Here is a 24,024-nt window from a genome sequence, read left to right as displayed (position 1 = left end):
TGCCTTGTTCTACAAGCCTTGGTAAAAAGTCTCCTTCCCTCCTTTTCATAAACCCCTTTTATATACTGAAAAGCCACACCAAGGTCTCCTCAGAGGCATCTCTTCCCCCCCTAAACTGCATCTTCACAAGAGGGGTGTTCCAGTCCCCTGACCATTTTTGTGGCCCCCCTCTGGAGGTGTTTTAACAGATCCATGTCCTCATGGGGACAAGTTCAGTGCAAGACTCCAGTTAGAGATTCACAGCTTACCCGACACAGATGTCTGAAGAGCTGCAGAGATTTCTCATCCATTTCTCCTCGGGATAGTACATGGCATCGAAGGTGCAACAAAGCATTCACCAGGAGCTGTTCCAGAGTTGGGGAAGGCTGCTCAGCTCCCTCAGACCCTCCTTCAGAGCGCTTCAGAGAGAACTTTTTAAGTCCATTCAGTACCCCAACTGAATTCACTGAGCATAAAATTTCCGCCCGAGCAAAGTAAGTGGGAAAGGCACAGCCAACAGAAGGAAATGCCAACAAAGAAGTGAGGAGGTTGGTGAGATCAGCTGGGCACACAGAGCTCTGCAGCACCGCACACGCTTCAGAGGCCACTAATCGCATGCCGTGCTGCAGCTGCAGGATGGCAGCTTGGAGGGGAACGATGGCATCAGGGAACACAGCATACTCCTCTGCCAGGTGTTTCCTGAACTGATGGTGTGATTGTTGCCACGATGCCTCTTCGCTTAACAGGTTCTGTATAGCCTGAAGTGATTTAGGTCTCTCTCCACGGAGGAACTGCAGAAGGCGTGCCAGGAGGTCTTGGACTGAGGAGATCCTTGCTATGCTGTTGATGTACTGCTGAGCCTCCTGGTATAAGCAATCATACAGAGGAGCTGGAGGCCTGAAGGCCTTCCTTCTAGAAAGACTGCTGATTTGCTCCTTCAACCTTTGCATTCTTTCATGCAACATCCTGTTAAGAAGTGGCATTGACCAGTTTAGACATGAAAATATGTTCCACACAAACTTGCTTAAGTAGATCTAATGTAACAATTAAGCAAAGGAAAAGATTAATCAGAAAATACTCTGCTAGTTTGTGTGGAACAGCAAATAAGGAAAAAACAAGGGACAGCCTTATAGCCCACAGCTGTAGATTTCTTCTCTCCCTGACACTTCAACAAATTTCATGTACTTTTTTCTTGCTACGTGATGGCTCTATGAGCAGTAAGAAAAAAAATATTACCACAAGTAATTGGTAAAACTCAGCCATTCAGAACCTGCTTTCAATGATTATCACTCTCTTTAAGCAATAGCATGGAACTACCAGATCCTCTATGTGTATAATAATGAAATCAAAAATTTCTATTAAAAGTGAAAAATAATGTATAATAGACAGTTTTCATCTCCATGTACAAAAACATGCCTGGAAGGCTGCAGAAAAGAAAAAGCTCTCTTTTCTTAAAATTTCCTCCTCAAGTTCCTCTGATAAAAAAAGAACTACAAAAAGCCCCAAAGTAAAAGTGGCTACAGATTCTGAATGTCAACAGTGTACTCTATGTGGTAAGATATTTAATTCATCCACAGCAACATGGACAAAGGCTATGGCTAAAATACACATATGCAGATTTCTCCCCAGTAAAATCAGTGGAAGAACTTTGCAAAATAGCACTGACACATATAATGGCCTTGAGAAACGACAGTGATAGATAATACATCTCATTTCAACTGATTGATATTGTCACATTTTAAGAAAAGTACTGTAATTCAAATGTATGGCATGGTTTTTACTTCAGGGCATGGTTTCAACTTTATCAATATATGATGGCCACTGCTTTAATTGTTCTATTTACAGCAGTACAAAGTGTACAGACAATTCCTTACTGCAAGTAAAAAGCACAGCTTCTTCTCTACCACTTCAGTATGTAAATCAATACTTTTAAATCAGCAACTCTAGTTTCTACAGAAAGAGAGAAAAATTGTAAAGCTTCAGATAAAAGCTTCAGAGCCTGAACACACAAAGATGACATGTCCACACTAAAAGAGATGGGTTCAGTGCCTGGGTGTTACCTGGTATGGGGATGAATATAGTTGCTGACTGTTTCATCTTCAATACTTTTTCCTGTATGCAGCTGGGATGAAAAATCATGTGTTTTCCATTCACACTCCAGCTGGTGTAACTAAAAAGGAAAGAATAAACCGTTCACAGTGGTTCTGACTTTAGTAACCAACAAGGTACATCAGCTTCTTGGACATTAAATGAAGTTTTAACTGTATAGTTTAAAAATCATAACCAATCCAAACTCCTCTGCATTGATTTTACACATAACTAAGGTAAAAGCCAACTTGGCTTCATACTCACCTCTTCTTTTGAGTGCTTGAGCTTGTATTCTCTTTTAACAGCTGGATCAAACCTGGTCTGTGGAAGCCACATCTGGATCTGCACCAAGCCAATGCTCACCCAGAGGCTTCCTCGCCAAGCTGTCTCGGGTAACTCCTGAAGTCCTTCCCCATAGAACTGATGCAAGCAAGTGAGCAGAAGAAACAGGAATTCTTTAGGAAGTAATTCTTGATCAGTGATGCTTTCAAGTATCTTGAGCAGGTACTCATATGCAACGGGATCCTTGAGGCAGAGCTTCTCACAGCACTCCAAAAATTCCTCTTGAAGACCCACTGGAATCAGATCTACCAGGGCAGAGAGCTGTCTGCTTAGCATTATTCCTTGCAGTCTAGCATCCGTGTGTCTGGAGAAAAAGGAATGAGAAAACATTTACATACAGTAAGCAACCTTCTGTAACATGCATGATTTAAATAACACACATGATTTAAATAACACGCATGATTTAAATAACACGCATGATTTAAATAACACGCATGATTTAAATAACACGCATGATTTAAATAACATGCATGTGGAAGAGAGGTCTTAATACCTAAAATCTGTTATTGAAGAGACAGCCAGGTTGGTCCACAGTGCTGTGCTGACTTTGTGAAGCTGCTGTGCTCTCTCCACCCATTCTCCCAGTGTTACATGGGATGATGACAAGACAGGAAGCCCACTCACATCCCACTGGCTTGTCTTGCTGCTGCTAGTTAGAATTTCAAAGATGCACTTTGAGAAAACAGCTCGGGTCAAAACACCTGGGCCCTGAATTAAGAGATTAAGAGTTAGATTGTTCAGATGCAACTTGCACTGACTATGCTAGAACTTACAATATTGCTTTAGAAAACCTGAATTAGTCAACAAGAGCATTCAGCCTAGAATTTGATTAGATCAGAAGAGACAAACCTTCATAGAACGGTTCACATGGGATTTAGAGAAGTTGTTTTCCTCTGGCGCAGGCAGTGGCCTCCAACTCAACCAGAAGTCTGGGTCCATGGTGAAAGTACTGCTCCAAAAGGATGCTAACACAGCATTAACCAGCTGAGATGACAGAAGAGACATTTCTTCAGGGGATATCTACGGAGAAACAAAACCTCGAGGTGAGAATAATGTACAGGGAGCAAAAGAGAATTAAGCACACACATGTACAGAGAAAGTATGATTCTGTTTTTCAGTAGGGAGAGTAGAAGATCCTCTCCAAGATCCTTTCAAATTCATATAGCATTCACTTGCATCTCCTCAATGGAGAATAAACTTCCTGAGGTCAGCACTGTCTCCTGTGTGTGAAATATGCAGCATGTTTACAGAGCAATTGTTAGAATAGAGCCTGTAGTCCATGACTGAGCAACCTTTTGTTACAGTACACAAGGGTGCAGAGGCATGAAATGGGTAAAACCATCCCATACTCTGCTCTGAAGCATTTAAGGTGAACTTGTGCTTTACTGTGCCATGTGGGAACACAACCACTCTGTATCATAAATATTAAGGAGAGTTATTAAATGATCTACAGAAAATGCATCAGCTTTATCAATCTGTTTGATTTCCAACAGAAATAAAAAATTTTAGAGGCATGGGAAGAGAGGAAAGCATTTTTCAGTGTAAAATTACTTTGAATACATAGATACAACCAGGATGGCACCTCCCACCCAAGCAATTTCCCATTAGGTCACAGATGGATGTATGGAACAATACTAGCAAACAAAATCACACAGAACTATGTTATTCAAGACTTTGTTGTATTTTATCTTTCAATGTTGTGTTTTAATTACATTTTCTCAAGGCTTGCAGTTAATAATCTTTCTTGTTAAAAGAAGGAATAGTTTTTTATCAGGCAGAGGTAGAAAAACTGCATGTCAAAAACCTCAGTGATATACATATTTTGAAGAACCTTTGAAAACTTCTTCAGCAAGATTAATTAAACTAATGATCTAATTAAATTAAAATAAAGCTCATTCTTACTTCATTAAGGTGTAACAAGTGCCACAGTCCAGAGAGCTGGTGAGAGGCAGCTGGTGTCAACTTCAGAGAAAAAGCTATGAACTGAGCTAAACCTGAACAGACACTTAATTCTTGACTGCAGTTCCTCCTGTAGCAGGTAAAAAAATACAACCTAAGCAGTGCTTAAACAGGGCACATGAAATAAATCACTTGGATAGCGAAACAAATTAAGAATGGCAAGCAAAGTCACCAAAAGGTTAAAGTGACAGCATTTCAAAAGTTGGGGAAGAACAAGCATTCAAATAATACTCAAAACACTTGAATCCTTCAAAGTTAACAAAATATAAATACAAGAAAAAGGGGGAAAAGTGTAATCTCCTGTAGCTATAAGCTCCATGTTGACCAAAATACACAAAACATTTTGGGACAAACCGTTTTCTAGCTTTATAGCTTTCGTGAAAAGTCACAACTTTGCTGAATTCAAGAGCGGAGCTGAGATTCCAATGATCTTGTTAGACAAAAAATTACTTTCACTGAAATCCATAAATGAATAGCTTTCTTTTAAGGAGTGGCAAACCAGACTAGAAATAAATACACTTGGCTCCTTAAAACATTAACACTTCTTAAATTAATAATGTTAATTTCAACTGTGGTTCTATGTGTGTATAGTTCACACAGCAGGAAGCACACATGCCAGTCTACTTCTTTCGTCTCCAGGTCTAATTCAGTTTTTCTGCAGTAGCCCCCAGCAGCACAGTATAAACATCTTCTGTTGATTCCTAATACACATAGACTTGTGTGCTGCGTATATATACAGGTGTATATAAATTACAATTACGTACACACAGATTTACATGCAGATGTAAAGCACCAAAGTTATAGATTCTAGCTAGGGATTCAGAATATCATGGAAGGAATATAGGAGCTTTCTCCAAACTTCTTACCCTCTTGCACAAGCCTTGGCCACATAATCTGCCGTTAGTTTGTACTGCCAGAGCACCCCTATGTATTCCATTGCAGGCCACAGCTGAACCTGACTGCAGAGCTGGTTTAGCAGGGCAGGGTCTAACTGGTTGGAGATGATGTCCTCAGGAAGCCTTTCTTCTGAATAACTGTATGTGACTCCTTCTGCTTTCAGCTGTGAATGTACAGCTTTCAAAAATATCTGTAGCTGACCTGTTCGACAGAACGTAAGAGGCACATAAATAAATGTACTATGTTTCTTGTCAGTGAACATTTAACATCCTTTCCATCTGCCTATGAAAGAATGGAGATGGCAGAAATCGTCCTGCTGAGCTCTTCCCGAGTGTTACCTACCCAGATTAACATCTTCTAAATGATTGGCTCTTATTATCAGGCCATCAGCTTGCAGCAGTGCTTTCTTAATCTTCACTCCCGTGGCAGCAATTTTCACGCAGCACATTTTTTCCTGCCACCTACTTTCTCCACAGGCCAGTCTTAGCTCCAAGATGTTCAGTGGTTTGTTGAGAGCTTTTAACTGAGAAAAACATTCCATGCCCAGTTTATCCTGGAAATATGAAAATCAGGATTTGTTTCAGCAGCGCTAACAAAACCACAAACAAGATTTGTGACTGCAGACAAAACTAAGATTTCAAATTCACATGTACACAACTAAAGTACAAGTATATATAACCAGCCTGCAACAACTGATTAAAAACAATCTTTTAGTAGCCTGACTCAGTACGGCAGGAAAACAGAAATTTAAACAGGTGGCTACAACTCCTCCTTGTCAAGTTGGGGTTTTTTCCCTTTGTGAAGATCTTGTGACAAATAGTACTTCTTCTTGACAACTTATCTAAATCAAGGGTTATAAATACACAAAATAATAAAAAATTACCAGGAGCTACTGTCACTTACAAGAAATTGCAGTTTACACCTGCAATTTAAATACATTTGGATGCTTAGATGCATTTGGATGCCTAAATACATTTGGATCTCTCCAAATTCTTAGAAAGCATAATGTATGTTCTTCAGAGTCTCACAAAGTAACTACGTGCATTTTTTGATAACTGAGTATCCTTGAGAGATAAGGTCATAAAAACCTTGGTCTAAGTATTAGTCACCAACACGACTGCACGTGACTACTTGTGCACTCCTTTTAAACAGGAACTTGTATTCTTTAGAAAATTTACTGACATTGTTTAATTGAATTACAACAAGTTCTGAAATATATTAAGAGCAAACTCCAAAACTGTCAAAGCTAAGAGACCTTGTTTTGGGAAGTCATGCTGTATAAAAGGAAGTGCAGAGGCTGTTCTGAATATACATATGTTCACTGAATAACCAAGTGGAATAGTGATATTCACACACCTCCAAAACAGAGCAAGGAGTAATATTTCTATGCCAAGGCACGTTTTTGTATTAAGTAAATATTTTCTATTCATAGCATAATTAATAGTAGAAATGCTATATCTGGATAACTGATATATTTCTCAAAAGATATGTACATTAACATGTGCTAAAGTATTTTTAATCGATCTGACAAACACAAAAAAATTGTGGTTCTGTTGTTCTTGAAAGCAAGTGCTGTAAATATATTAAAGCCTGTCTATACATTGCTGGAATTACAAATCTTTTGCAGAGTATTGATACCTTAAAAGGAAGGGGTCTTCCTAGAGACTTCTGTAATATCTTCATATTGGCTGAAACACCAGCAGGATTGACCAAGCAGTTCTGAATCTGCTGTGAAACAGATTGAATTTCCCTGGAAATCCTTGTAAAGAAAAAAAAAAAAAATAAAAAAGGGAGAGACAGATGGGAAAAAAAAGTCGACAGGTAACAGAAGTTTGAGAAACAAGGCAAAAGGATGCATAAGGAAGTCTTTCTCTCATCCTTTCACTAAAGGGGTAAAAATTCTAGAGGATCAGTTGAGCAAGCAGAAGCCCAATGCTAGGAAAGACAAATTTTAAAAACTAACAGCAACTCAATACGTTGCCATTTACATCACTAATGGAACATGACTTGGGACACTAATCTAAACAATGCTAAGGTAGCTATAACACTGAAGAAAAGAGTAATTTATATAGCCATTTAACAGAAACTAATCAAAAGCCACCAAACAAAGCCACTCACTTGTTCTGGTCTGATCCAATAAGCATCTGGGGAATTCTGTCAATTAGGTGTTTCATAACCCAGTGCCAGTGCAGAGCCAGGAGTGACAACCCTGAGGAATCCACGGTGACGGTGTCAGAGATGGCCCAGAACCGGTCTCGCCACAGCCAGCAGTACAAAACCTGGGAACAGGCCAAGGAGGTTAGTGTTACCCCTGCCAAAGGTTACACAACATCTCCTACTTCAAGCAGGAGAAAAAGCAAAACCACCATCACTTGTCTTAACTTCAGAGTCACACAGTGTTTTGTATTTAGTGCTACACAACTGGACTCAACTACAGGTTCTCTAAAAATACCACACCAGCAGGCTGAACTACAGTAACCAAAACAAACCAATCCCTGCACCAAGACTACAATGTCAAGATTTCAGCAAAACTATACTTAAAGGACAGGGAGAAGTGAACCACCTCTGTGGCCTGCAAGTCAGCTGTCCAGGTTCAGACATTCTTATCACAGAGAGAAATGGATACTCTGTTTATCATCAGTGGAGAGAAGCAGCAATTCTACAGCACGTCATGCCATGCTAAGCAGGTGTGATACAGCCACTGAAACAAACATGGATCATTTCCCTGCTGTTAGGCATATTCTCAATACAAACAGAAGCACTGAAGTTTATTTCATGGTCCCTGAAACTAAAAACAGTGTTCTGCATACAACCTCTGAACTTCCATAAATGTACTGTGGAAAGTCTACTCACATCATGCATGTCATCATCACTTAAGGCCACCTGAGTAGACTTCACCCAGTGAAGTGCAAATGCATCCCAAAGTTCAAAGAAAGCAGCAAGGTTGACCACGATCCCATGAGGAAGACAGTTGTAACTTCCTGGATCTGAGGTTTGGGGAAGAGGAAAAGAAAGGCAGAGACTGAATATTCCAGCCACATCACATGACACAATATGGGTCAACTTCTGATCACTAGGACCTCTCTATGACAGAAAAAACCCACAACCTGAAAAGATCCAAGAAATGAAGCAATAAAAGTAGTCCTTCATTACTTTCATAAGTCTCTATAACCTCTATGCATTTTATACATATATTGAAAAAACCCACAATGAGGGATTCCTTCATCAATTGCTTCTATGCAGCACACTAACCTCATCACTAAATTTTACCCTTTTAGAAGTAGAACTTCCTACTTACATAAAACAAAAACACATCAGAAGGATCTGGTTATTCTTATTAGCTGAAGACAGAATGCTACTCCAGTTTCTCTCCACTGTTATCCTAAAGTTTGGTTAACTAAGAGAAAAATCACATTCACTGACTACCTCATAGAGGCAGGACATAAATAATGTAGCCCAAGGTATCTCTAATTTAAGAATGTGTTAGATACCACACTAGTCCACATCTGACTGCTTTACATTCACCTATTATTTCTTTGCACACCATGTTTAAAGTATGCATTTCAAAACAATGCAAATGAATCATATTTCAAATTGACTACAGAACTAAAAGGAACAGCAAAAATCAACCCACTTTTGTGGAAATCTAGAGACATTCTTAGGACACTGTTTCTTGGCTTCTTGCTGGCAATCAAACTCTTCTCAATGTAACTTCTTTTTTCTCGGTCAAGAAATAACACTGCCCTGAAGGAAAAATAAAGTTGTTATCAATCCAGTTCTGTTTTAAACCTTGGCCTTATGAGAATGGTGAACTACAACATGGCATTTGAACTACAGAGTGACATAATATATTCAGTGTATTATAGAAGTATGAGGTACAACACAACTAATTGCTTGAATACGGTTTCTATAGAAGCAATTTTCACAAGGAGCAGATTCCTGACTTCACCAGGAAGGAAAAACCAGTGAGCTACTAAACAGCTGCAACACCACAGCCTGTAGGATATGTGAGCAGCTGCTTCCTTACACTATAACTTCAAAATCTGTGTACTTTTACATTTTATTAGGAAAAACAGTCCAAATCCCAAAACAGAACAACTATTCGAGTTTTGTCAGAGATCTCATACTGCTTCTTCTGCCTCTTTAATGCTTTATCCCACAGTTCTCATTTGTCCTTGAAGTACTGCAGCCTGTATGGAATGCTGGGAGCTCTGCTCCTACACTGATTGTGTTTAGCATGCACCTACAGAAAATGGAAGCAAAGAATTTAAATACCTGTACAAAAACCTCTGCCTCTGATATTTTAGATCACAACTATCAAAACCTAAAAACACACTTGGCAAACACCTCAGGTGTTCACTCAGCACTGATTACAGGCATTGGGCACTCTTTACAAGGGTTTTTTGTAACCCACCGATTTGCTGCAGAATTCAAAAGCCTAAGAAGCTGGTCTGCATGTTCCATTTCTGTATCCAGGTTCATCGAATTTCTAATGACCTCCAAAAGCTGCATATTCCATCTTGGGTCCAGAGGCATCACATGTTCATCTGGAAAGGCAGACAAGACAGGACAGCAGTGAAACATTACTCAGTTCTTTTCTTGCTCCCTCCTCCCCACCCCTGCCTATTCCCTATTAGGGAAAGAAAAAAGCAGCCTAGGGGCAAGGCAGTCAAACTGTGTCACTCCAGATATCCAAAAAGAAAAGCTTTAAAGCAGACTGAAGGTTCTATAAAACAGAACTGTGACAATAAATTAAACAGGGCTTAGAGCACCCATACAGAGCTTAGAAACTCAAATGTGGTTTGCAGTCTAGGCAAGATGCCAGGAACTTCCCTAAAAGCCCAGTGTCACTGTATGCAGCTTTCATGTGCTTAACAAGCACAGGTCTGAGCTCCCCACAAAACACCAAGGGAAAAATAACAGGCCAAAGCATGGGTTTCAGATGGGCTAACACAAATCCTGAGGAAAAGAAGATCAGGGTGCCTAAACTATCAGGTCAGAAAGTGAATATTTGTATCACTCTCCAGAACATCACTCTGAGCTGTAGGAATACATCTGAGTCAAAGATACACAGTCAGGGCTCATGGGCAGATCATTTATCTCTAACTTGAATAGTATGAATGCATCTAATTGCCATAACTGCTATTCTAGACTGCAAGAATGTATTTGTGGTAATTTCTTTTTTTTTGTTCGTTTTCTTTGTTATGACAAAGAAACGTTTTCTTTTTTATGACAAAGGCAATGTATATTTAAAATTTAGCCTCTGTTTTGCTACATACATTTCCTAAGAAGGGTTGCAGCGTGTTCAGAGAACAAATAAAGAAGCAATGTCTTACATCCATCTTTTTCAGGAGTACCTGTCATAGTTGGCTGTAGCAGCTTGATCATGTTACTGACTCCAGATGAGAGGGGACTGGCATAAAAACAACCAAGGGCTACAGCACCTGCTTCCAGCTGAATCCGCACTGAATCTGCAGGTGAAGAGGGGAGAACATGGGCTTAAAAGAGTGTTTAGCACAAATAAAGAAAAATAGCTTCAACTGAGCCAGCACATACAGATTGAACCAAATCTGTGCATGTACTCTGGATATGCTAGTCATATTTTGTATTAGCTCCAAAAGGTCTTAAAAGCACCAGAATGTTACAGCTGAAGACATAAATCCTATGTGGAGTTCTAGCTGAACTGGTGATACTACATGTATGCTAGTAAAATATGGTTTGTGAAAATCCATTAATTTATACCTTCAAATCTGCCTCTTGATAAACTTTTTTTTTGATGGGGTGGTATTTTCTTTACAATAAGAAAAAAAAGAGCAGTTTTCAATACAGTATTTTTTACATATTTTCTACTTTACAGACCCACCTGCCTGAAAAGACATCAAAATAAAGGTGGAGCAATTAATATAGGGATAGCATAGTCTGAGATTTCAGACCACAGCAGAAAGCTAAATGTGTGAATTATTTGGACTAATGCCTGCCTAAATGCTCCAGGAGTTTAATGTGATTAATTCTGTAATTAAGCGAATAGCTCTTTTTGGCTATTATCCTAATGTTCAGACAACACTCTTTTAGGAAATCTCAGTTCTGCAGTTTCTTGGCTTTCTAAGCACTTGAATTTTAACACCAGATACGCGGAAGGCATTTGACTGCTTTCACTAGGTTGAGCCCAAACCTCCATGTTTCCTTAACATGCATTTCCCTAACCTGTTTCTATCCCTCCCTAGAGCCTCCATGCCCTTGAATTAGTGTGGATAGCTAGGAGTCTTCATAACTCGGAACTTGGAATGGTCTGGACGTTTTCATAGAAGATTAACAAAACAAAACACCTCGGCCCTCAGACAAAACCAAGTTAAATGATTACATACCAAGCACCTGCGGCAAATTTTTGGCTAAGGAGTTAAGCCATTTAACTCTTAATTTCCAGTCTTGGTTGGTCGCCTTTTCTGTGAACGATTTCACTGAAGCCTGGAGAACTTCCATTTTGTCCATCCAGTTTGCATCTATCTCAACAGCACTGAACTTGAGGCTCTCGGGATTAGTGGACTGCATAACCTTCTCAAGATCTTGCAGCGTCACTGGTAATGTCCTGAAACACAAAGAAGTCCAGCAATCAAGGGCTCAAACTGCCAGATCCAGGAAAAAAATATTTTTTGCAGGTCAAGCTATGCAACCATCTTTAGGCATCACTGTAGCAATGCAATGATCTTTCCTCTATTATTTAGCTTTAAAATGAGTTTCCGATTTCAAATCAGTTGGCGGTGTCTACTGTTAGGAGCTCACTGTTGCCAAGAGTTCATTGCACTATCCCAAGAGAACACGCACAGAATTTCACTGAGAAATTCTAATTGATTTGTGCACCAGAATGCTATGCAAAGGTAAATTAAAACAAAGCTAGGAAGTGACATTGAGTAAAAAATAAACAACAAAACTGTGAAAAGTGCATATTATATGGCTCTACGCAAGATATCTACTATATGTATTATGTTGTATTGATTGTTAATGTTGTATTAATATTTTGATAGTATGGTAAATGTAGTTTTGCAGTTAAAATGTAGTTTTTATGTACCAACCACAGGAAAATGTAAACCTTTCAGAGAAAAAAAGAATTTACTACTTCCTTATCAGGAGAGACCAACTCCTCCTGCCTCTCTCAGCCTTGTGGACGCCATACAGATTAAAGGAAAAAAGTGATAATAACCAGAGACAATTCTTTGTTTGAACGGAATTTATGCATCATGTATGAAATGTATGAATATTCAACAGGCTATTGCTTTTAAGAGATAATCCTTTGTTAACAGGGTCCTTCTCTGGAGCCTTTTTGCTCAGGGAGGCACCCAGACGTCTCTAACTTTGTTTTTTTATTGTCTCGTATTGTCCTAACTCGAATTGTTCAATTTTGTACTCTAATTCTATTTTTATAACCATCTTATTTACTATTAAACTTTTAAAATTTTAAAAACAAGTGACTGGCGTTTTTCACAAAAACCTAACAAAAATACAAAACAATACTGCATATTACTAAGAGCTTATAATTTCAACTTTTTACCATAGTACAAACTTCCACAGCTTGCTCTTTCACTGGAAGCAACCTAAAGTACCTGCCCAGAGTAGGTTATTAAGCAGAGAAGGCAGAAACAAAGTTTTTGCACCAGTGTTGTAAAAATTCACAGCTATATTGCACAAGAAATGATTAAAAAATTCTTTCATATACCCCCTGCACTGGGGTCTCTGCTTCTTTCAGACACAAGAAGGAAATCTGTGTTTTTACATTAAGCTACTGGGCCTAAAATTACTGATAAATAATTGATTACATGAAAACAGGAAATCCAGAGACTCGTAACTAAACTTTAAACTAGTTCAATGCCCAGGTTTTTTTAAGTTTAGAAGGAAACAGAAGGAAGACGTTTTGGGGCTCTTATTAGCTACTAAACCCAGTGTTTGCATTCACATTTTTGGCTAAACAACTCTCAAAATTAGTCAAATGCACTTACTGAAGATTAAAAAGTCAAGTATTTTGAATGTATTTGGAAGACTTTAAAATAAAGCAGTAAATAATTAAACTTTCATTTGCATTGGTTGCATGGAAAGGTAACAGGAACACAGCAAGAGAGTATGACAATCACAGTCTCTACCAGCCCAATTTGATGAAGAGAGGATTTTGCAATAAACAATGACATGCCATGAACAGGTCACATATATTGTTTCTCATTTACTAGACAAAAAACCTGTTTCCTGCCTACCTGCAGTTTCTGAGGTTTAGTCTATGCAGACAATACATCAGGACCTGTCCATCACTCTGGACCGTGGAAAGGAGTGAGTCTTCAGCTGCAAACAGGCCCGAAGGCAGGGGGTCTGGCCACAATCCCACTGCTAGCAAGGACTCACCCCAGGTGTCAGAGGAAGCCAGAGAGGAAGCATGCCTTGTAACCAATTCTAACACAAGCTACAACAAACAACCAAAAGCAGTTTAGAGTCACATTCAAACATGTAACATGTATTCAAGAACCATAGCTCAGGAAGCTCTTTAATTACATGTATTTATTATGACATTATTATAGACCAAATCTTCTACAAACACTATATAAAGTACACAATAAAAGTACCAAAACATTCCTACCAGAAGTGAAATAACACACTGTGCAGTTTCAAACAGGAGGTGAATGTGTCTAGAGATGACAGCGTGCACATTGTTACAGGCTACAGATGTATCAGCATGAATATCCCAAAGTCTAAGCTGAAGCTCCTACAAACTACAAGCCTCAGAGTCCAAACAGGATATTGTTTGGTTCATCTCTCCAAGAGCACCATCTTAATCAGTCTTTTGCTCACTTAAGAAATAGAGGATCTCAAACACTAGCCGCATGAAGTTACATTTTTCACTAATCTAGATGATGTAAGAAAAGCTTTCAAATGGAGGATTTTTACCTTTTGGTTAATCTGCAGCTGTTGTGAGCGGCCATAAACTTCCCAACAGGCTCTGTAAAAAGACTTTGCTAATCCAAGGCCTCTTTGTATTTGCTGCACAATTAATACAGCAGCCTGAAGCAAAGGTGACAAAGATGACAGAGAACCTGAAAGACACACAGCAATTAGAGTGATACCAATGTTTAGCAACCGTCAGCCCTTTAATCTGACAAACACCACTTTCAGTGTCATGATACAAAACAAATATATCCTATTGACCTGAAAGCTGAATGGATTTTTCCCAGTGTTGATAGGAAAATCTGACAAGACTGTAAATTACAGATGATCAGCTCAAAATAAGACATCAAACAGCTGAGATGAACGAAACTCCGCTGTTTAAGTACAACTTGTGCAGAAACTCTATTTTGCTGATTTTCACTTTGAACACATTGCCTTCCCAATAGCAAGGGACAACAGACACATGCCAGTGTCTGTCTCCTTAACAAAGCACTGTAGCCACCACATGACTTGGGCCTACTTCCTGGGAATGCAAAAAACCAATCCAAAAGTCCCTGATTACAGTTTTATGTGCTTACTTATATCAGCACAATAACACAATGAAGTAACCAGGCTTTAATACTAAAGACTTCATCTATATATACGTAATGAGCCCACATTGCTAAAAAATACTGAACAGACTTTTTTTACCTGCTACTGCTGCTTTGGTTTCTGAATGCACAGCCAGAAGTGCATCACAGACACTATCTCCAACTAAACCCAAACCATGCAGGAGTAACTTCAAATCCAGACTGTCCAATATATTTCCATCATTCTCCCCAGGAATGTAAATTTCAATCCCACGATTCCGCATGGCTCTAGATATTTCCCCGTGAACTGGATCCATAGAAAGGAAGAGCCTGTTGGATATTAGAAAAGAACAATTCAGGTTGGAAGGGATCTACAACAATCATCCATTTCAACTGCCTTAAATTCTTAAGATTTAACTTAGGTCCTTAAACTATCACTCTGGAACTACCAAATCTGCTTCTCCATAAAATAAAATCATCTTCATAAAAATATGGACATCTACCTAGATAGATGGGGATATATAGAAATCCAGAGACAGCTTCTGAATTTAAATGAGAAATCTGTATGAGTAGTTATACTTTGCTATTAGACACAGATATTCTGCATGACTTTTAACTCATTATTACCTGAGTTATGTCAGTTTCATCATTAGCCCACTTACAGAGTTAGATTATGCCTCTGAGCAATAAAGACTTTCAAAAGTCGTAGGAACAGCTTCAAATAAATCTGTGCTACCTAAAAACCAAAGTATCCAACACCCAAGTGGTTAATACTATCAATGGACACCTCTAACAAGCAAGGAGGAAAAAGTACTACTGAGATACAATGCAGTGGAAAACATATTACTGAAAAGTCAAGAATGTTTTCCAATTCAGAGGAACCAGAGCGTTATCAATCCCAATATCCTTGTCATGAATTTGTAACAGGTAGGAATGATACAGAATCCTGTTACCTTCTCCCATCTTCCACAGAGACTAATTCAGGTCTGAGAGAACAGACTGTTTATTTGGGTGGTTTGTTGGAGTTTTTTTAAATTCTGCCACCACAGGAAATTCCAATTTATATATGGGATAGAAAAAGCTGGGAAGAAAATTATTATGCTCATATAGCAGCTATCATAACCAGCATATCTCAAGACTTCACCATCCTCAATGCACGTATCTTCAACTTTATTGCAGTGAAACAGGGAAGTGCTGAAATCCTAAACTAGAAATGCAAAATCAAGGCAGAGGCACGCTGCTATGAATTTTCTTGTGTAACAGCTTGTGTTGCAACAGGGATATAAAGCAGAGCCTCTTAAGCTCTCTTTTATTATGCTCACTACAGTGCAGTGTTCTTCCCTGCTGGAGTGTCACGACACGACATGGCAAACTGAACAGCATTCAAAATATCAAAAGACTGGCTCACTGATGACATTTTCATTCTAAACCTGCTGTTTGATAAAGGGGGGGAAAAAAGGAAAAAGAGAAAGCAGAAATAAGTACCTGAAGTTTGGATGAGGAGCTATTGTAGGAATGGTGCCATCTATGACACCTCTCTCACTCATGGTCAGAACACCTCCTGGCTCAAGCAAAGCATTCAAGCGGTCCAGCACAGAAGGGCTACATTCAAAACAAATTCATGTGGTCATAAAAAGGTACAAATTTGATCCCTTTCTGATCTGAAATCAAAATGGTACCAATCTGAAGCAAAACAGTTAATTACTTCATAAGGTAACAGGAAAACCATCAAGGGCTAAGCTGTCTGAGAAGGAAAATACTCTCACAGAAAATCTAAGTTATTCCTCCTGTGTATTATCAAATGCAAAATACTCAGTTGTGAACCACTCAGGAAGAGGCTAAGTCAATCAGGAAAGTGAAAGGGTTCACTGAAATAAGGCCACTAAAATCTCTTACTTGCAGAAATTAACATTGTCCATTAAGAGCCAGTCTCCAGATTGCAGGGCCTGGACCAGCATCCCATCTACCCACTCAAAAGTGCCATGGCTGTTGCAGTCAGCAGCCTGGGCCTGCTGCAGCTTGAAACGCCGGAACTCTTCTACCAGGTGAGCAAACTCTGAAAGGAAATACATCTTACACTGAGACTTACGTTAATGGAGCAGCTTCCAGCACCATTCAATAGCAGTCATTTTGTTAATAAATAGATACATGCTTCCTACTTTTTACGGGAACATAAAAAAACCATCAGAGACTCCAGCTGCTCAGCAGCCTCCCATGGGCAAAATCTACGTGAACAGAAAAGGTTTGCAAGCACAAAGAAATATAAAACAGATTGACACTTTACTTCCTAAACAGGTATTTTTCTTCATCACTTCTCCCCCATTAGATGAAATCTGATGAGCATTAATGCCTTATTTTAAACAATGATTAATAAAAACAAAGAAGGAAATCCAACATACATACCCGCCTTTGTGTAAGAATTGATTTTGTTGTTTAGTCGCTGGGTAAGTACCAGTATTCCCTCCAGTCTGCTCACTAATTCAGCTGTAACACTCCCACCTCCTTCCCCCAGAGATCTGGGGTTGCAGTTCAGGATGAAATTGCTCCAAGCCCGCAGCACGAGCTCAGCGTCATCCGCACAAAGCTCTGCCAGGAGCAGGCCGTCCCTCACGAGCGCGCTCACGGCGCTCTCCACCTTCTCCAAGAGGCGCTGCCATGGCCTGTTGATATCGACCTGCAAACACGCCACCAGGGACTTAGGTCATGCAGAACCCCGTGGTGCCGAGGCTCCGTTTACAAACACTAAACCCACAGCAGGCTGGCCACTATTAGGTAGGAAGGAGAAATACTGCCATATTAGCGGAACAGTATTTACCTGCTCGAATCCACCCAGCAGTTCAGTTGTATCCATTGCGCTGTTCATCGCCATGATCTTCAGCCGATGGCCGGTGAGATGGGCCAACAACTCCACCAGACTGGTTTTGCCAACAGCTGCTGGGCCCACCAGGATCACCATCCAGCTCATGTGCACACACTTCATTATGGACTCCAGGGACTGCAGTGAATGATGCAGAAGTGAGAGGGTTCTGCCAGAATGAGGAACGTGGTTGCCACGAGAAAGAACTGAATAACCAATCTGAAAAGGATGACAGACAAAGGCAAATGGAGTTTAGCTGTGCAAGTTGATTCCTTCCCTATCCCGTCACAAAATGCCTTGTCAACAGTTTACCTGAACATTATATGGATTGATGTGAAACTCTCTGGTTCCTGTATACACATCAGCCTCCTGGCCAAAAATGTCTCTGTACACAGAAATAACCTAGAACAGTTAAAACAGCAAAAAAGAGACTTATTAGTTCAAGTTATCCACTGTTCCAAAGACTCATTTCTAAAGGTTTACATCTGAAGTGTCTTTTCCTCTCAGTTCCACAGCTGTATGACAATAACACAGTAAATCACAAGCTCATTTAACTCGAAGTGAGTGTGAGCTGCCCACAGCAACCCTTTCATTAATCACAGTTTCCTGAGACTTGAAGTACTGTAAGCAATACTTCTCTTTAACAAAGTACTGGGACAGAATTCACTTCATAAGCAAGCTCTTTGGTAACACAGAAAAATATAACAATGTTACAGGGAGGGGAAAGTAAACCCATGAGGAAACGTCCAGTCACACACAGCCGATAACTTCAGCTTTACAATCTGACTTTTCACTTTAATACCATTTAAATGGTGTGAAATGAAACAAAAGTACAGGATTTCTAAGCAAGAGAGGGATAAGTAGGTAGCAAACATAATTATTTAATACAGAAACATATAAGAATATGATGTGTTTTACTTTAAGTCATTTGTTATTCTAGTTGCCTTCATTTACATCAGCTGTCTGCTTTTATACTAATTAAATTGATATTTCAAATGGCAAGGGGAGCAAGTATCTATTTTTCATTTTTAAGAGATAAGTGTCTATGAGTGAATTGCAAGGAGTCTTCAAATTGGAGATCTGTACTTGGATTTCTATAAATATGCCCTGATCATCTGAAGAGAAAGGAATGAGAACAACGGCTCACCTTTTCTTTGTCTTCTCTAGTTCTCATTCTTTCCCCATATACCAAAAACACATGCTGGCCTGGATCATACCATCCTGGTGCCTGGTCAACAAGCATAAGCTGGCACCAGCGGAAAAGATCACGTAAGTTGAACTCCCAGGGTCCTCCTTTCTGTCCCCACTTTTTTTCAGCCATTACTTCTTTTTCAATCTGAGGGGGGGGGGGGGGGGGGGGGGGGAAGAAAAAAAAAGTAGCAATTAAAAAAATTATCTTTTATTCCATCCACAAGCTGGTCTTCAAATATTTTTTTTAAAGTGTCAACTGAACTTCTGCCTTTGGTACTGCTTACAAGACAAAGCAAACAAAAAGAGTAGGTTGAATTTACTTTGCTGAAGGTATGTTAGGAACTAAAGCTTGCTTTACTTTGTCTCTTCTCTGCTATTTCTCTAACACCTAAGCTCAATTTTGCAGTTTGCTCTTGCACTCTTATAAATAAATATGCAGTAAGATGCTGACACAAGAGATTTTACCTAAGGTCACAGAATACTACTTTCTCCTGTGTATATATGTTTTATCTTCTGCGAAAAACGGTGCCTCATCAAATATCAACAGAGCATCTGATTGTCATGGTACAAGAATTCAGATACCAGGTTTAGCACTGTTCTTTACTTTCTTCTGCATATATTTCCATCCCTCTTTTTTTTTTTCATTCACACACTTCTCTATAAAAATGCTTCAAAATGTAACATTAGACTTTAATTTTTTCGTAATCTTACAGCATTCTGCCTACTTCTACAAAAGAGAAATTAAAATATGTTTACCTTGTTATTGAAAGCAACCATTTTAGCAATAGTAGTTTTATCAATAGCAGGAAACAATGTATTCCCAATAAATTTCATATCTTCTGCTGACAGCGGATCAACATACACCTGTAAAATCAACAGAATTCAGAAAGTCTGTAAAGCCAGAAACCTGTAAGACAGGATCATGATGTAGTTTAAACCAAACAAAAAAGCTTGCCTGTGTGAATCTATTAAGAAAGGACTTGGGGAGACCCTTCCTTCCACCTCCTTGTCTGTATGGATTCTGGCATCCAAAAATCTTTGTCGTCTTGTGTTGTACATGGAAATTCATTCCCAATTCTGGAACATAAACCTCAGCTCTGTGGTCAAAGCATGCGTTAAGCCCCTCTAACACAGACTGAGAAGCCAGATTCAACTGAGGAAAGAAATAAAAATACAATATTAATGCTCAATAAAACATTTTTGCATAATCTCTAGTCTAATAGTTTGGGATATATAGAAGGCAAAATTCCATTTCATTGCTGTTCTAGAACTAACACATGTTATTACCACCAGCTAGACTGTAATTACACTGGAGCAGCTAACATTTCCTTATGCTCACCTGTTACTTGTACCATGTTTTTTCATTGTGATAACAATCCAATTCTCCATTGTAAAACCTGTATGTTCAAAATGTTTTTTCTGAATTTATGTTCATATATTTGTGGCACTCAGAGCATTTTGTTTGTTTGAATTAAGGCAGTCTCAGCTATTTAATTATAGTGGTTGTTTAAAGTGACATTTTTCACAACAGGGGGAAGAAGGAGGAATAAAAGAGGCTAAAGAATTGAAGATTTTGCACTCTACAGTAATTAGAATGCATATTGCCAAGAAGGCAGATCTGTGCACACACACGCTTGAAAGCACTTGCCACATGATACATGAACAAACCTTCAGTGGCAGGACAGCTTATACTGGAACCATGGAACTCTTCCCCATCTCAATTACATCAGTAATCAAACACAGCCTATTAGTCCCAGAAAAACACCTTCTATTTCAGTGAAAATTGTATCCACGTAAGAACACTTGTACCAAAACTTCTGTTGACATTCTTCCCTAAAACCTTTCAAATATAAATCAAACCTCTCCTTGGTTTTCTGCAGTAATCTAACCTGGGATTCCACACTTGTTCTCTTGTCTCAAAAAAGTCTAATCACCACCTGCCTCCATGAAGGGAGGTCATCAGCACTCAAAGGTATTTATTCCACAAGCCAAATTTGCTCTTTTAGAACATTTTATTTGTCCCCCAAACCTCAACTTACCTCATCTAATACAATCCAGTGTCCAGCCTTTAGTGCTGCTAACAGTGGTCCATCACGCCAGGCAAATTCTCCTCCCTTCCCACCTTCAACAGGCAAGTCTGTCCCAAATAAGTCTGTCACATCCTTTGGGAGTAAAGAACAGAATGGAGGAGTTGAGGAATTAGAAACTTAAATGAAGTTCATAAACAGAATTGTTAACTCTACTTCACATTTTCTCCCTTCTCTTTCAGTACCTACACTTTAGGTCTATTTAAAATTTTCCAGTAATTGCAAAATGCTAAAAGCTTTTCCATTATAGGACTCCGGTGACCAGCTACTATATTTAACAACAAAAATTCAAAGTGGAACAGAAAAGCTAAAAAGCCTTAAAGCTGCTTTCAAGTAATGTTGCAGAAGCCAAGAAAAACATAGTAGACAAAGGTATGCATGACTTCACCTGCAAAGTACAGAAATATCTAGGAACTGGCATTCACCCACAGAAGCTTACTGCCCTGCCTGGTTCCCTCTCTCATTCAGTTTCCTCTTGAGACCAAGACAAAACTGACATTTCAGATACAGTGCTGAAGTTAAAGAGAACTGCACTTTAAAAGTTACACAAAGCCTCTACCCTGCCAAAAACACCAAGAAATGAAGATAATATTTTATTCTACCGTTTGCTCAGAGAGGTTGATTCGAACAAGACAGTTGCCTGAGGCTTTTGCCAGGGCAGCGACTAGGCTGGTCTTGCCCACTCCTGGTGAGCCCTCCAACAAAATAGGTTTGTTAAGCTGCAGAGCTCTTAGCAGTCTTTGTGCATTCACTGCTGTAGTCCCAGCATTTAGAGCATAATCTGTCATGTTGTTCCTCTGGAGAGCAGGGCCTAAAACAAAGAAAAGGTAAACCAGAAAACAATTAAACCAGAATGTTATGTTGGCGGTGCTGACAGTGGCTCTGAATGAGCTCACTCTGTCTATAAAATGCTGATCTCAGTACTGCAAGCAAGGGAGATCCAACTTTTATGCAGTCTCAGAGATCAGGCACATTCACTTTCTATTTAACCCACAGCGGTATCTCAGCCCATCTCCACATATTTATATTGAATTATGCAAAAAAAAGTATGGATATACAATGTATTTTGCCATGAAACTTCAATACCTCTTGGTTTATGACGGAAACTAGAGATCTGTGCCTGAGAAAACATAAATGTGTCCTTGCACCTCAGTCATGTGGATCTAAAACTCAAAAGCAGCTCTTTAAAAATTAACATTGAGGGATGAAATCCAGTCATGCTCCAGAATAACATATTAATCTATTCCATACACTGCCAGTTCTGTGAAGGAACACTCCTTTAATTAGAAGGTTGCTTTTCCTTTACTGTTATTATCCCCATACAGTGGGGAGAGAGCACAGAATCTGTCTGCCAAATTCTAGCCAGTGTAGCTCCTTGGATATCACTCCCCCAAATGTGTAATACAGCACTGTTCATGTATACAAGATATTAATCACCAATGCATCCTACAACAAACTGGTATCAGTTTAGCATGAAAGGGACCCAAAGAGATTCCTTTTGTGAACTAATCAGCAGAAGGGAACTAAGCAATTTGTGAAAAAGCATTACTTTGTACAATTTTATGCATGACTAACACAATCCATGAATGTCAGAAAGTTCAAATATGAACAATTAATACAGCATTAGGAACACATTGGTCCATGTGTTAAAAACTAACCAGCTGAGTTAGAAAGCTCACAGTCAGCACTTTTTAGTGCTGTTATGGGCAAGAAGCAGTGTTTTTCTAGTTCCATTTACATTTTTTCATCCCATGAGAAACTGAAATGCAGAGACCCAATAATTTTGCCAAAATTGCAGCAAAATCTTTGAGAGCCTAGAGCAAGGCATGGCATTAACCTCCATTCTGTTTAGCTTTGTACTCAGGACCCCTGCTTTCCATGCTTTGCACAAGGGCCATGATGAGCTGCAGCTTTAGTTAGTGGAAATTAGCAGGCATTCTAAGCATGCAAAAGTGTCAGAAAATCCAATTAAAAAATTTTAAAAAAGCTTTGTTACACCAAAAAACCCTACAAGTCTATGAAAATTTGGCCATTAACCATTAAGAAGTAATGAAAAAAGGGAATGAACAGATTTGTCTTAATAAATGTGACTGAGTTGCAATCTAGACTTGAAGGCAGAAAAGGCATTTTTCTAAAGCTTAAGAACTAATAAATTGTTCCATGATAGTTCAGGTATCCTACTTAGATTTAGTGAATAGCAAAACTACTGAAAATATATATCACAGAATAAATGTCCACCCTCTACCACAGTCTCTTGCCTCTTGGAATAAAGAACGGGTGAATTCCCATAAAGTTGTCCATCCATATGAACTCTTTTTCCTTTGTTCTGTCATAAATCTTTAGTTCATTCTTCTGATAATCAGTCAGCTCAAAGAATTGACTCATTTTCTCACATAAGAACGTCAGGCATTTCTCACGAGCTAATAAAGCTGTATCAGCTGAGCAGGATGTTGTACCTGTAATTAGGAAAGTTCAGTGTGCTTCAAAACAGAACTAGGCACAATCATCTTAGCACAACAAACTCAATCCCTTCATGTGCATGCAAGCTCATATTTGATTTTAATTTTTTTGCTTGACAGTGCTTCCAGTACTATTTACCATGGACAAATTGTTCTGGAAGCAACAGAACTAAGGACACCATACTTCCTGACCCTTTTCTTCTACCGTCACAATCACCCTGATCCCTTGCCATTGGCCCCCCCAGGCTTTCTTTTCCGGCACTTCTTCTGCCTTTCACTTTTCCTCCTCTCCCTTATCTACTAATTATCAGCTGGGCCAGCAGCTGATAAGCAGCAAACACACAAAGATGCATTCTCAGCTATGTGCATGGTACTGGGCAGCACAGACAGATGCCGACACGTGGAGCGGGGGATAGAGAGCATAATACGTGCTCATGTGCTCAAGTACTGTTATCAGCTCAGAATCACAGAAAACCACAGGTTTTCTTAATTTGTGTGCTAGCCTTTGTAATTCTATTAATCCCTCTAATTTACTTCAGCTTGCTCTATTACTCAAACTCTTGCTACTGAAACACAGAAAAGGTACATGACATACATGAGATTGTCAAATGGAAGTGAAAACTTCTCCCAGAGGAGTCCTATGCTGCCCCAAACCGTTTTGTTTGCATTTGACT

At 39.2% G+C, this 24,024-nt stretch overlaps 1 protein-coding gene across 1 annotated transcript in view; it reads right to left on the bottom strand.

Annotated features, from left to right (window-relative positions):
- MDN1 (midasin AAA ATPase 1) overlaps positions 1-24,024 on the bottom strand; it is a 93,094-nt gene that overhangs the window by 32,213 nt on the left and 36,857 nt on the right. Inside the window, exons 35-63 of the mRNA XM_040058221.2 lie at positions 23,150-23,347; positions 21,494-21,702; positions 20,844-20,966; positions 19,760-19,957; positions 19,561-19,668; positions 18,761-18,949; positions 17,926-18,015; positions 17,572-17,832; positions 17,160-17,430; positions 16,653-16,812; positions 16,242-16,358; positions 14,878-15,086; positions 14,191-14,336; positions 13,506-13,708; positions 11,631-11,851; positions 10,623-10,736; positions 9,680-9,812; positions 8,900-9,009; positions 8,119-8,252; positions 7,384-7,544; positions 6,904-7,024; positions 5,608-5,818; positions 5,235-5,466; positions 4,312-4,438; positions 3,259-3,429; positions 2,903-3,117; positions 2,332-2,713; positions 2,040-2,149; positions 249-945 (exon numbers count right to left, since the gene is read on the bottom strand). Coding sequence (XP_039914155.1) covers positions 249-945; positions 2,040-2,149; positions 2,332-2,713; positions 2,903-3,117; positions 3,259-3,429; positions 4,312-4,438; positions 5,235-5,466; positions 5,608-5,818; positions 6,904-7,024; positions 7,384-7,544; positions 8,119-8,252; positions 8,900-9,009; positions 9,680-9,812; positions 10,623-10,736; positions 11,631-11,851; positions 13,506-13,708; positions 14,191-14,336; positions 14,878-15,086; positions 16,242-16,358; positions 16,653-16,812; positions 17,160-17,430; positions 17,572-17,832; positions 17,926-18,015; positions 18,761-18,949; positions 19,561-19,668; positions 19,760-19,957; positions 20,844-20,966; positions 21,494-21,702; positions 23,150-23,347 — 5,621 coding nt within the window. The remainder of the gene's footprint in view (positions 1-248; positions 946-2,039; positions 2,150-2,331; positions 2,714-2,902; positions 3,118-3,258; positions 3,430-4,311; positions 4,439-5,234; positions 5,467-5,607; positions 5,819-6,903; positions 7,025-7,383; positions 7,545-8,118; positions 8,253-8,899; positions 9,010-9,679; positions 9,813-10,622; positions 10,737-11,630; positions 11,852-13,505; positions 13,709-14,190; positions 14,337-14,877; positions 15,087-16,241; positions 16,359-16,652; positions 16,813-17,159; positions 17,431-17,571; positions 17,833-17,925; positions 18,016-18,760; positions 18,950-19,560; positions 19,669-19,759; positions 19,958-20,843; positions 20,967-21,493; positions 21,703-23,149; positions 23,348-24,024) is intronic.

This window comes from Hirundo rustica, chromosome 3 (assembly GCF_015227805.2).
Source record: "Hirundo rustica isolate bHirRus1 chromosome 3, bHirRus1.pri.v3, whole genome shotgun sequence".
Taxonomy (NCBI): Eukaryota; Metazoa; Chordata; class Aves; order Passeriformes; family Hirundinidae; genus Hirundo; species Hirundo rustica.
This window is presented reverse-complemented; position numbering and strand designations above follow the sequence as displayed.